Genomic DNA, 12,682 nt, shown 5'->3' with positions numbered 1-12,682 from the left:
ATATACACATTATCTATTTTTTATATTATATAATATAATCTCTCGCTTTCCTCGATACTTTTTATCAATGCAAATTAAATTACACCACGCTATATTTATCAAATGAATTTTATCGTAAGGTTAATAAATCGATTTGAAACATTTTATCTATTTATTTCTAATACATTTAAACACACTTCGAATCAAGAAAAACTAAACACATAAATAATTTCAATCAAAGTCAAACGATCGTAATATCGTAATAAACAAAATAAATTATTGAAATGAATTATTTTATGCGACGAAACTCTATCGATAATATTAATAAAAGGAATTTTTCTATTTAAACGAACAAAAAATTTCCACTTGAAAAAGTAAAAAAAAAAAAAAAGAAATAATAATGCAAAATAATTTCTAATCAATAGTAAAATAAATTACAATCGCAATAGAAAATATATCATCGAATATAATACATATTTCGTTCTTCGTGAAAAATCTAATGCAACATAATAAAAATGACCTGGCAACGTAGAATACTGGTAAGATTCGCGAGAGGTAAAAAGAGAGAAAGAGAGATCGTGAAATAGAAAAAGAATAATAAAAAAAAAAAGAAAAAAAAAAAAGAGAAAAAGATAGAGTTTGCGTTAGTTCGTGGCCGCGTGGTTTCACGAATATATCAGCTTCCCTTACTCGAGAACGACGATAAGCGATAACAATAAACAGCCTAGAGAGTCCAAGTCGAGCTCCATTCCGGCGCTCGTTCATGGTTTCTCTTATTCTTTCTCTCTCTCTCTCTCTCACACACACACACACATAACATACAAACACACGCGCGAAAGATATATACATACAGAAATATCTAAAGAAAGAGAAAGAAAAAAAGAATGGAGGAAAAATGCGTGGGCGACGGTTAACACCACGGTGGAACGATAAACGCTTCGCTATCTGCACTCAGAACGGCTACCAAGCTTGGCCCGGAGAGCCCGGAGAACCAGCCCGGAGAGAGTCACCAGAGAGAAGAGAGCAAAGTGGTCTTTCTCTCGAAAATGTCCGAGCTGCTGCTGGTTGCTCGACCACCAAGAGCTACCGTCCTACCTCCCCAAACTTCTTCTTCTTCTTCTTCTTCGTGCAGGAGAAAGAGAAGGAGGAACAGAAAAGAAACAAAATTAAGGGATAGGAGGGAGAGGGAGGGAAGGACCGGATGAGAGCGTTACGATCTCGATAAAAGAAAAGAAAAGAAAAGAGTAAAAACTCCAACGCTGTGTCACCAAGAGAATTTTATTTTTCTTTTTTCTTTTTTTATTTATTTATTTTTAGTTCTATCGACTGTTCTCTCCTCCATTAAACCTAACTCCCCATCCCCCGTCATGGTCACTCTTCTATATTTTTCTTTTTATCTCTTTTCTTTGACTCTTCTTCGAGAGGATGATCGATAACGATGTTCGTTCCTCTCTCTCTCTCTTTCTTTTTCTTTTTATTTTCCTAAAACTTTCTTTGAAAATTTCAATCGTGAGAAGTTAAGTTGAAATGAAAAGGAAAGGAAGTACTTTTCTCATAACTTTTTACCAAGTGCTATCGTAAATCGATCAAAAGACTAGGACACAGAGCTTCCGCCGTTATAGAAAAGCTTTACTCTCGCGTTTTTCTACCCCTACGTGAAATTAAAACTCTCTTTAACTTTGCACGACGACGAGGACGACGACGACGACGATGATGGCGGTTCGTTTTACGCGAAGCTAATGGAAAAGATCGAGAAAAAAATCTTATACGAATAAGAGTAGACATCCTAACGTAAGAAGAAAAAAGGAAGAGAGGGATTCGTGAATTTGAAAGGGAATCCAATTCCGTAGCAAATTTAATTCCATTTTGTACCAATTAAAAAGAAAAAGAAAAAAAGAATAAAAAAGAAAAGAAAAAGAAAATTAACTGAAGAAAAATCCCCTGGAAATCCCACTTTCTACAGTTGAAAAACCTTTCGAAATTTTGTTCAAAGTCAAACGGGAAAAGAAAAAAGAAAAAGAAATGGAAAATAGGAGTCTCGTAGATAAATCGAATAATTTTCTTCGTCGAGATAATAATACCGAAGATAACGTTATCTCGATACCTACTTAACTAATACGAAAAAAACATTCGAAGAGTTAGGAAGGAAGGAAAAAATAAATAAAGAAACAAGTAAAGAAATAACTTTTGATCGTACGGACGCGACATTTTTTTCGCGCCACTCGAATGATCGATAGACGATCGAAATGGAACGAACCTTCTACGCCATTTGTCACACGACGAACCTTCGTCAGGGAAGGAGGGAAGAGGTTTGCCAAAAACGATCTCGAGATTAAACGCGAATATTTAAACGTCCGCCATTTGTTTGTTCTTTATTCTCATTGCATCGAGATCATCGAACACGTCCTATTTCAAATCAAATCTACACACACAAAAATCCTAATCGAAGGATTTCGATAAATTATCTTTGATTTTTACTACAGATCCTTTTTTTAGAAATGATTTGTAATCGTAAAAACGAATAAAACGAAAATATCAAATCAAATCAAATTAAATAAAATGATAATAAAAAGGATTTAGAATTGAAACGTTTCCAATGATCGTACGAATATATTATTTCGAGTAGATTATAATAACGGTGGATCTCGTTATCGTTAAAACCGCATTTTGCGATGATAGATCACGGCCCCAAAAAAAAGAAGAAGAAGAAGAAGAGGGGGTGATCGAGGACGAGTGGGGTATGAAGCGAGAAGCACGATATTTGTCATCGGATCGTAACTAAGTCGACCGATGTCAACGGCGCATGATGAATACTCAACGATATAGAGTCAGGTGCTCGAAAGATATTCACCGTGATATCTAGCGAAGAAATCTTCGGGCAAACGTATTACACGATCGAGTTTGACAAAGATACTCACGAATTTTCACGAATTATTCATGACACTTTTGTTTCAGCACGATTAATGAGACTAATACCGAATACACGCGACACACATATCTATCCTATCCATCCATTTCCACAAGTGTTACGATATTTATTAAACTATTTTTATTATTATATTTGGCATGATCGAGAAGAGAAAAGAAAATACGTGATTACAGTATTAGTGTTTTACTAATTTTTCATCTAATAATTTCTAACAAGTTTTGACGATTTATTTTTTTCAAGCAAAAATATTAAGTACAATGTTAACAAGAAATAAATTCAATACACATTATTATCCATTCATTAGGAGTGTTACGATAATATTTAACTATTGTTATTATTATATTAAATTACGAGATCGAGAAGAGAGAATCGTAACTCGGTTTATAATTCTTGGTTAAAAGAACTACGAAAAACGTTTCGAAGACTTTAAAGGAGGAATATGAAATTAAAAAGAAAAAAAAAAAAAAAGAAACACAGACAAAAATGAATATCGTAACGATTTGAGCGATAACACGGTTATATATCTTGTGGGTCGTGACGTAAGGTTATCATACACCGCCTATACTTTTCCGTGAAAGGCACATTCGGAGCTGAGTTCAACGACAAGATTCGTTCTTCTCGAAATTTCCTTTCAACGAATATACACGGCGCGGTGAAATTCATCAAAAATATATTTTCTCGTTGTTTCTTATTTTCTTTTGCATTGCCGTTGATATTTGCTTGTTTTTTATCTGTTTTGTTTTTCTTTTTGACAGATAGTTCATTTCGAGAGAAGAAAATTTGTTGGAAAAGAATTGATTAATGATAACTGCTCGTCCCGGATACGTACCACATAGTTCGTGCGCGTCCGTCCAATAGTAGAGTACGTGCAATAAATTTCACGAAAATATAGGAAATAGTCGTATACTCGGTGAACGGTCGTACTTGGATGTCGTTAATAAAATTGCAGTTTCGCTATTGCCCTTGTCATACATCCGGTACGTTATTACACACCGTTTGCTTGCTATCGCGTACGATGATTGAGATGCAACCAAGAGAAACTAAACGGAGTGTGCTTTTGCTCACGAAAATACATGGAATTCGTTTATGGGTAATCTAATATATCGGATTGCTAGCTAGCTAACTAACAAAACGATTCAACGATTCATTTTAGAAAAATGTTTTTATCATGCAAGACGATTGAATTATAGTTCGAACAATAATATATAATCAAATCAAACAATTTGTTTTATTTTTCAAAATCGTTGGAAAACGATGAAAGTAAAACACACACCGAAGATTTCTAATAAGATATATTCGAAAAATTAACAACAATTTTGACTATCACGTGGAATAATTGAATTTTAACTAACAATAAGAGAAAACTAAAATATATATTCACCGATTTCGAAAAGTTGGAAACGTAACGAAGAGAAAACCGAACACGAAGTTACTTCGAATTTTATATAATAACGATAATAAGAACGAACGAACAAAAAATCAGGATTGTTAGTTACTCGTTAAAATATATATTAGACAAATTTTCTTGTACCATTTTTCCTTAATAATAATAACGACAACACAATAATAATAATAATAATAATAATAATAGTAACATAATTATTATCTGTTAGAGTACATAAAAGTCATTTAATTCTGGAATTTAGTGTTGTCAGCATTTTCGAAGCTGTAGACAATAAGAAAATAAGAAAATGAGAAAATAATGATTGTATTTACGTTAAAAGCGACGGAGTGTCTCGGATAGGCACATGCCGTGGAGGCCAAGAATCGCGACCCGACCCAAGAGATTAGTGTTTTCCTCCTCTTCTCTTCCACCCCACCCCTCTTCATAAAGCTTCTTCTACCATCATCGACTCTCTAAGATTTCTGCGAACGTGTCTCGATCTTCCTCGCGTTCTTTCATTCGTTCGAACGACCACTCCTAATATATATTCGTATTTTTAATTTATTAAATAAAAATCCAACAGAATATGTGAATAAAAGTTATCATAAATAATTATTATAACACTATATTCTTACATAAAAATAAATAAAAATTTACGCAAAGTTCGATAAGAATTTTAAATATTAATTCATATTTTTTGAAGTCTTTCTGTTAACCCTGTTTTTCTATTATAAGAGAAACATGATTCGTTTGAAATTAACGAATATTGTTATGATCAATCTTTCGTATCTCATTTAATATTAAATACGAATATATCAAAAGTTATTTTACTCTACTAAGAAATTAAATATTTTTATTAGCAGGTATTTGGAATGAATAGCATTGTGATTTTTTCATGCTGTGTTTTAAACAACACTGCTGAATATTTAATATCTTCAAATGAAATAAAACAAAATGTTCTAATTTCTTCTCTTTTTTCGTTTTCTTTTTTCTGTTCTTGGTAAAGTAACTTTTGCGAAACTGTTTTTACGCGTACTTGTTAACGCATAACGCGAAAATCAAATATAGTACGAATTAAATAGATGAAAAAACGTATGGATTCGTGATATCTTTTGATGGATTTGTGATTCATAAAGATCATTCGTGTGTCGATCAGTATTCAAAATGTTGGATGAGCAATCATGTGTAAACACATGAGAAAACACACGAGCCGAGTAATAAATTATGGTCGAAGCAAACTCGGTGGACTCTGCTATCACGAGCAGACACGCTGTCGGTAGGGGGAAGGAAAATAAAGAAGAAAAGAAAAAAGGAAAGAGTCAAAAAAAAAAAAAAGAAAGAGAAAAGAGAATGATGTCCTTATCTCGTCGGTTACTATAATAATCACTCTATCGTTTATAATATGTGGTTATTCTGCGTGTTCAACGAAATTTTCCAATCGCTTTTGGGAATAAATTCCTCTATGCAATATAAATATATACGCAAAATGCGATTATTTAGTTCGAAGTTCCGAAAATGACTGACTATATCGATATAGTTATTTTTAAAATCGTTCACATGCCGGATGTAAGAAGACTGCACGAGGTCGAGTTCTTATCTCGATCGTCGTGTCTTTCTTTTTCTGTTTCTTTTTCTTATTATTAATCTTGTTCTTCTTTTTCGTCTACTACTACTACTACTATTACTATTACTATTACTATACTATTACTTCTTCTTCTTCTTCTTGGAAAACATGTTAATAATAAATATTTTCAAACTAATCAAATAAATGATCATTCTCAAAGCAACAAAACAAAAAATAAAGATAGATAATTTATTAATCATCGCAAGAGGATTCTTATCTATATTTTCGCAATTATTGTTTTTTTTTTTCTTCTTCTTTATCATATCTTTACGTTTTAATGCAACATCTTAGAGAATAATCGATATGCAAATATGATGCGTGGACACGTGTATAGGATATTGAAATAATTAAGTTCGAATGAAAATAGAATGTAGAATGTTCGAATCATCCCTTTCGCATAGTTTTCATCCGTCCGTCGGACGTAATCGTAAACGTTCAAACTGCACACCAATACCATTGTCTCCTATTTTCCTTTCGATAATTCGATTGAGCTTTGCCGAAAAGATTTGTAAACGAAACGAATGAAGAAAATTAAGATGACGATGAAGATGAAAATGAAGAATAAAAAAAATAAGAATAAGAGGAAACGAGCGTGCTTCTTTTTATCGACGACGTACCTTTGAGAAGGCCGAAAGGGTGACGGAACCTCTTTCTCTCTACCGGTTCTGTGCCTCGTAGATAATTAATTTCGTCTGGAGACAGGGCTATAATAAAACGGATTCGAAAACGTATGTATGTGTCCGAACGATATCCTATGAATATATCCTCCTAAAGTTAAAAATCGACCTCGACCTCTCTTATCCCTCTTCCATACTTTTCTTTCAATATTCCTTGCGATGAATGACAAGGAACAATTTTTTCATATACTTTTGGGCTGTTGGCTGCCGCCGCCCGCCCATTTTTATCACTCACACGTCAATCTAAAGTTCTCAAATTCCTTTTTCTTCATCGATAAAAAACAACTTCGATATCTTTCTAACGCTAAAATTACCTACCAACAATTAACCTATTTAAATATGCTATTATATAATTTTCTAACGGTTCTATACCCAACGACCATCGGAATCTTATCACACCGTGTGGAATTTAACTTTGTGTCTTAGGAAACAAAAAAAAAACATTTTTTCTTCGTTTCTTTGTTTGTTCGTTTAATTTTCATTTAAATTAGAAAACAAACGAAAGTAGAATACGATCGACGGTTCGGAACAATTTTCACCAACAATTCGAAGATTTATAATTTGTTATTGATACGACAAACAATTTCAAATATTTCATTTTGAATTTACATTGAATCGGTTGTTCATAAGATACATTGTTAGAAATAAAATGTTAATGGCAAAAATTGGCATTATTCTATTTAACCAATTGTTTCTAGTGATAGTTTTGATTTAATTTCAGTGTTAATGACGTTTGTACAAATCCGAAGGTCGATGCACCACCACCTTACGAAGATACTTTCATTCGTCGAACTTTAGGCAAATATCAAGGAACGATGCAACTCGATTAACGACTGACACTCTACAATCGATTACGCTTGTTTACAAGCTGTACGTATATACGTTCCACATACGGCCAATTAACGAAAGTCGATCCTTCGCCTTTCGATGTTCGATTTGTACGATGACCCGATGTTTCATCTCTTTCTCTCTTTTCATTTCTTTAATCTAACAATAAGATAAAGATTGTTTCATATATAAATACACTAAGGATCTAGAACGATAATATCAAATTCATATTCCCTACAATCCTAACACACGTGTAAACATGTAGATACAATTTGTACATATTCTGGTTTCCTAAATTAATTGATGAGATTTGAATTTCAACCACATGGTGGTTCGTGAATATTATATCCACATATACCTATATATATATATAATTAAGCTCTTAAAACTAGCAATAGTAAAATAATTCAATTGTAAACACGCGTAAATATGTGCATTGCAGAACTGTAATTTAATTTAATGAAATTTTATGGGTGGTAAATGTTCTTAAAAAAAAAAAAAAATAACAGATTTTTCTAAGTAAACTTTAAGCCTACAGAAAAAAGCCTGCATATCGATGTTTCAAATATCATCTTGTAGTTAAGGGGGATTTATAGTAGTGCGAGTTTGCGACACCACTGGTTAAAGTATTTGGACGAATGATGATCGTGAAGAAAATCGCGTGCGAGTGGAGTTCATCGAGCTTGGAGTCTTGGTTTGAAACGAGTTCGAATAAGAGGAACGCATTGAAGCGCGAACCAAGCGTAGGAAGGAAGAACATCGTTGATGACGATAGGGACCACAAGCTTGTCACGATACTCCCGATGTATAATTCTGACCTTGCCGGCGGATCCGAACTTCGTACCATCGTCGTCCATTTCGCAATCCCCTTTTTTCTTCTGCTTCTTTTTTCTTTTATTTCGTCATCATTTTTTTTTATTGGAAAACGACCGTTCGTTGTTTTGTATATTTGAATTCTAATATTTGCCTATACTACTATGCAAATAATAATGCACAAATATATAAAGCACGCTATATAATATTTCTAAAGTAACAAATTTTAAATATTTACGAGTATCAAATTCTAATTGTAATTCGAAGTATTCGAATTCTGTTATACAAATTGAAATATATACCAATTGTTTAATTCTATATATAATAACTTTGACGAAACAAAGAAAAACAAAATGTTCATATTTAAATATGAGATTAAACACGGCTAGAATCGTTAGAATAAATGGCATGCACCATTTTTCCAACACCTACTTTCCTTTTATGTTCTTCTTACTTTTTGTTTTTTAATCATTTTACTTACTTCTTTTTTCCTCATTCTTTTTTGTTTGTTTCTGTTCCCACTCCCCCCGTCTTTCCAATCTCGACAAGACGCGCAATCTACAACGACGCGAGAAAGAAACCGAGAAACCCGTTTGCCATGTTCGCTCTGGGAATATATCACCGGGCGTTACATTGCCGATAAGCCTCGGATTCATCCATGAACACAACACACTCTGAATTCGACGATATATTCTTAATGACCAAGTCAAAAGTATTAGGAATATTCCATTTCTTTTTACGTTCTATTTAAAAGTATACGCAGTTTGTCAGTTTATTTTCATGGTTATTGATAATTAAATCCAACGTCAAAATAAATAAATCATTATAAACTTGTTGTGTTTCTTTTTCTTCTTTTTTTTTTTTTTTTTGATTTACTCGTCAAAAATAAAAATCATTTATCATTAAATTGCATCGTTAGATTTGTATTAGAAACAAATAACTAAGTATTCGCATTCACTTTAGAAGAGAACGAAGCCGGTTAACAGGTTAACCACGAAAGGAGAGAAATACGAAGAGTGTTACGTAGAATAAACCAAAGTAAGAGCTGTCTAAGCCTTTAACGGTAAACCGGAGGTACAGGGTAGTCTTACGAGTCTAAGAAAAATCGAAAAACAATTGTCATTAAACCATCGCACGAGCTTCACGTAATTATCTATGAATTTTTATTGAAAATATTGATTTTTCTTCGGTATATTAAAGATGAAGGATTCGAACGTTATAACGCGACTTGAACTTGACAATATCTATACTTCAAAATTCAGAAGAATTCTTCACTCATATAACGTGAATCAAGTTTGTAGATTTATGCAAATGCAACAAAAAAACAAAGGACATCTTTTAATTATCATTTTAAGACGTTTAATTGTTGAAACAATTTCTTATAACATTTGATAAATAATAAAAATACATATATTACCACGAGTATTACTATTATTAGGAATATTATTCGTAGTCTTTGTAACATATCATCAAAAAATTCTAACGAAACCGTTGAAAATCTGCAAAATTGATTACCGATATTCAATTAAACATTTTTCTATAGATTCTAAAGATATAAGAAAATTAATTACCATACCTCTAATTATTACATTAGACATATTCTAAAAAAAACATACGCCAACGTAAAATCAAATGACAACTCGATACGCGCGAATATAATAATCAAACAAAACAAAGTACGAGATTATTCGAATCTTTGTAGCTATCAATAAGAAACCGAGAAAAGACGTGTAAATTGGTGGAAGAATAAATAGACGAAAAAAAAAAAAAAGAAATGGGGGCTTGAAGGGGAGGGTAAGAAGATGTCGAGTATAAAACGTATGAGAAAATAAATGTTCATCCATAGTTGTTTTTGTTGAATGAAAAGGGGGATGAAACTCACCCAGTGCATGCCGGTGGTAGGAGGGGCGCGCTCCTCATACACTCCCATCAGGGTGATTTCTGTCTCGGGGTAATTCCCAGCGAGGGTGCGCGACGTCGAAGCTGCTTGGGGGGGAGTCCCGGGGGATCCGCTTGCCGATAACGCGGAGATGGCGTCCGGTGCGCGGCTTCTCCTCTGCTTCTTCCACCACCACCACCACCACCTTTGCCACCGCCGCCACCGTTGAGCGACTCCTCCTCCTCCTCCACCTCCTCCTCTTCCTCCTCTTCCTTCTCCTCCTCCTCGTCCTCTTCTTCCTCTTCCTTTCTAGCTTCCTCGTTCTCGCCGCGAAACCACAACAACCCTCTTCCCTCCAACTACTATCTGTCTACCACCCTCTTCTTCTTACTCGTCTCCACGTCCTCATCCGATCATCATATTTATATTATGTAATTTATATTTTATTATCTCTTTTTTATATTAATTATTCTTCTGTTCGTTGTGTTGTTATATTCGCGACGAAAATAATTGAATGCTGCAAATAGCAGCGCCCTCACGGGCACATCTCCATGAGCTCGATCCCTTTTTCCCTTGTTGCCTTTGAACGACAAGCTGAGAAAGAGAGAAAGAGAGAGAGAGAAAATAGAAGAGAGGTAAGTAAAGAAACAAAGAGATAAATAAATAAATAGATAGATAGAGGATATAGATGAGAAAAATATCTTCGGATATTATCACGTTCGCGTATGTAATATATATAAAAATAGAAAAAGAAAAAAGAAAATGCACTCGATCGTTCGCACCACTCGCTATCGTTCTCACTCTTTTTCACGGATAGAATGATGCGCGGTATCAACGAAATAAATATCAACACGACGATGACTTAGTAATCATTTTTAATTGCGATGGAAAAGAAATTCTTCTTTCTTTTTTTTTTCTTCTTTTAATTATTTCTCTTCCGTAGGAAAGGTTTGGTTAACACTGACGATGACGATGATTACGATGAAAATGATTACGATGACAATGACGAAGAGACGATGTAGTCGCACTCGATTACATATCACAAGTTTGACGCACTCTTAAATCCTCACTGTTCGTCGGGTAAACGCGAAAATGTAATCGCAACGATTGACGAGCGGTCGTCTCGCGAAAAATATGAGATTGCGAATGATCTCATCTCGAGTTCGCTCTCGTTCGAGAAGCTTTTGTGGTGGTTCGTCGTTTGAAGTTTAAAACACGGTCTCCAAAGTGAGAACCCGTCTTCCGACGAGAAAGCCGCGACGCGGAGTGAGGGAACCGGCACACCAGCGACCGCTTCCAGCCGAATACAGCGCCGCCCTGCGGCTAATCGGCGCAACTTCACGGCCACGCCGAGAACCGGGGATTCCAGCGGAGTGGGGCGGACACGATTCGAAGAAGGCCGGCCCACTTATCACCCCACTACCATCTACTCTCTACCAACAAGCTCCTCCTATCGACACACAGTGATCCTCTTCTTACCCTTCACACCCCTAAGCCTTATACCATCGTTCTCTCACTCTTTCTCTCTCTCTCTCTCTCTCTCTCTCTCTCTATCTTTCTTTTCCCTCTTTCTTCTTCTTCACAGACCCTCTTGGCTCCACTGCAATTCCCCCATTGGCGTAGCATCCGATTTTTCCCCTTTTTATTATACTCGCCTCGCCAAAGTGTGGACAAATTTCTTTTCTTTTCTTTTCTTGTTTTTTTTTTTTCTTTTCTCGAGAAAGAAACTACAAGCATAGGCAGTCTTTTATTATCTGAAAAATTGACCTGAACAATTTTGGAAGTAAATAGAATAGACGATGTATTTTAAAATATATCTTTCAAATTCAAGAATTATCTTGTGTCCATCTTATTATATTAGTGTGTTACTCCTGAATCGGTCTATTTCATTTGCGTTAAGATATTTCGTGAATCATCTTTTTAATATGTTGCACGCACGAATATACCAAACTCTATTGTTGCATTTATTATTTGAAAAAGGACGACGAATAAAGAGGACATAATCGATTGTATGGCAAAATCACTGGGAAGCCTTTATTTCACTTTCTACGTTCTCCTCTTTTTCTCTCTTCCAATCTTTCCTTGTTTTTTATCTTTTAAAATGTTTGTTTCTTTCATTGGGAAGCCGATTCAAACGAACGGTAACTGGCCATGGTCTCGCATCTTTTATTTCTTCCCCTTACGAAGGACTCCTAAAGACTTGGCTCGTTCCTTCGTTCGATCTCGCATGCTTCGTATCCTTAAAATATCCTTTCCTTTTTTATTTAATATCCTATTTATATTTAACCGAAAACTAGTTAATATCTTAATTATATCATTTGATATTAGAATTAACCAATTGTTATTATTACTTCAAATTTCAATTATTTATAATGTTACGTATGTTGTGATATTTTGATACTGGATTTTGCATCGATCAAATGAATAATATTTATTTCTATTCCACGTGCAATCATTGTATGAGTTCGGTCAAACAAAAAATACCGCGACCAAAAGATTAAATATTTTTTTTAAAACAGATTCGCGGTGAAATAAAAAATATTTGATATACTTAAGCAGTTTGAACATT

The 12,682-nt window shown here is 34.3% G+C and overlaps 1 protein-coding gene across 3 annotated transcripts in view; it reads right to left on the bottom strand.

Moving 5' to 3' along the window:
* The window catches only part of LOC106793005 (protein apterous-like), a 45,314-nt gene extending 33,388 nt beyond the window's left edge, over positions 1 to 11,926 (bottom strand). Inside the window, exon 1 of one of the 3 annotated variants that reach the window (XM_014759562.1) lies at positions 10,117 to 11,926. In XM_014759562.1, the coding sequence (XP_014615048.1) occupies positions 10,117 to 10,164 (48 nt within the window). In that variant the 5' untranslated portion in view covers positions 10,165 to 11,926. The remainder of the gene's footprint in view (positions 1 to 10,116) is intronic. The other 2 variants (XM_014759560.1, XM_014759561.1) reach the window with 2 other exon arrangements.
* Positions 11,927 to 12,682: the final 756 nt, after the last annotated feature.

This window comes from Polistes canadensis, unplaced genomic scaffold (assembly GCF_001313835.1).
Source record: "Polistes canadensis isolate GaletaPanama2010 unplaced genomic scaffold, ASM131383v1 scaffold_10, whole genome shotgun sequence".
NCBI classification, from domain to species: Eukaryota; Metazoa; Arthropoda; class Insecta; order Hymenoptera; family Vespidae; genus Polistes; species Polistes canadensis.
The sequence above is the reverse complement of the archived record's forward strand: the minus strand, read 5'-3'. Positions and strand labels throughout refer to the sequence as shown.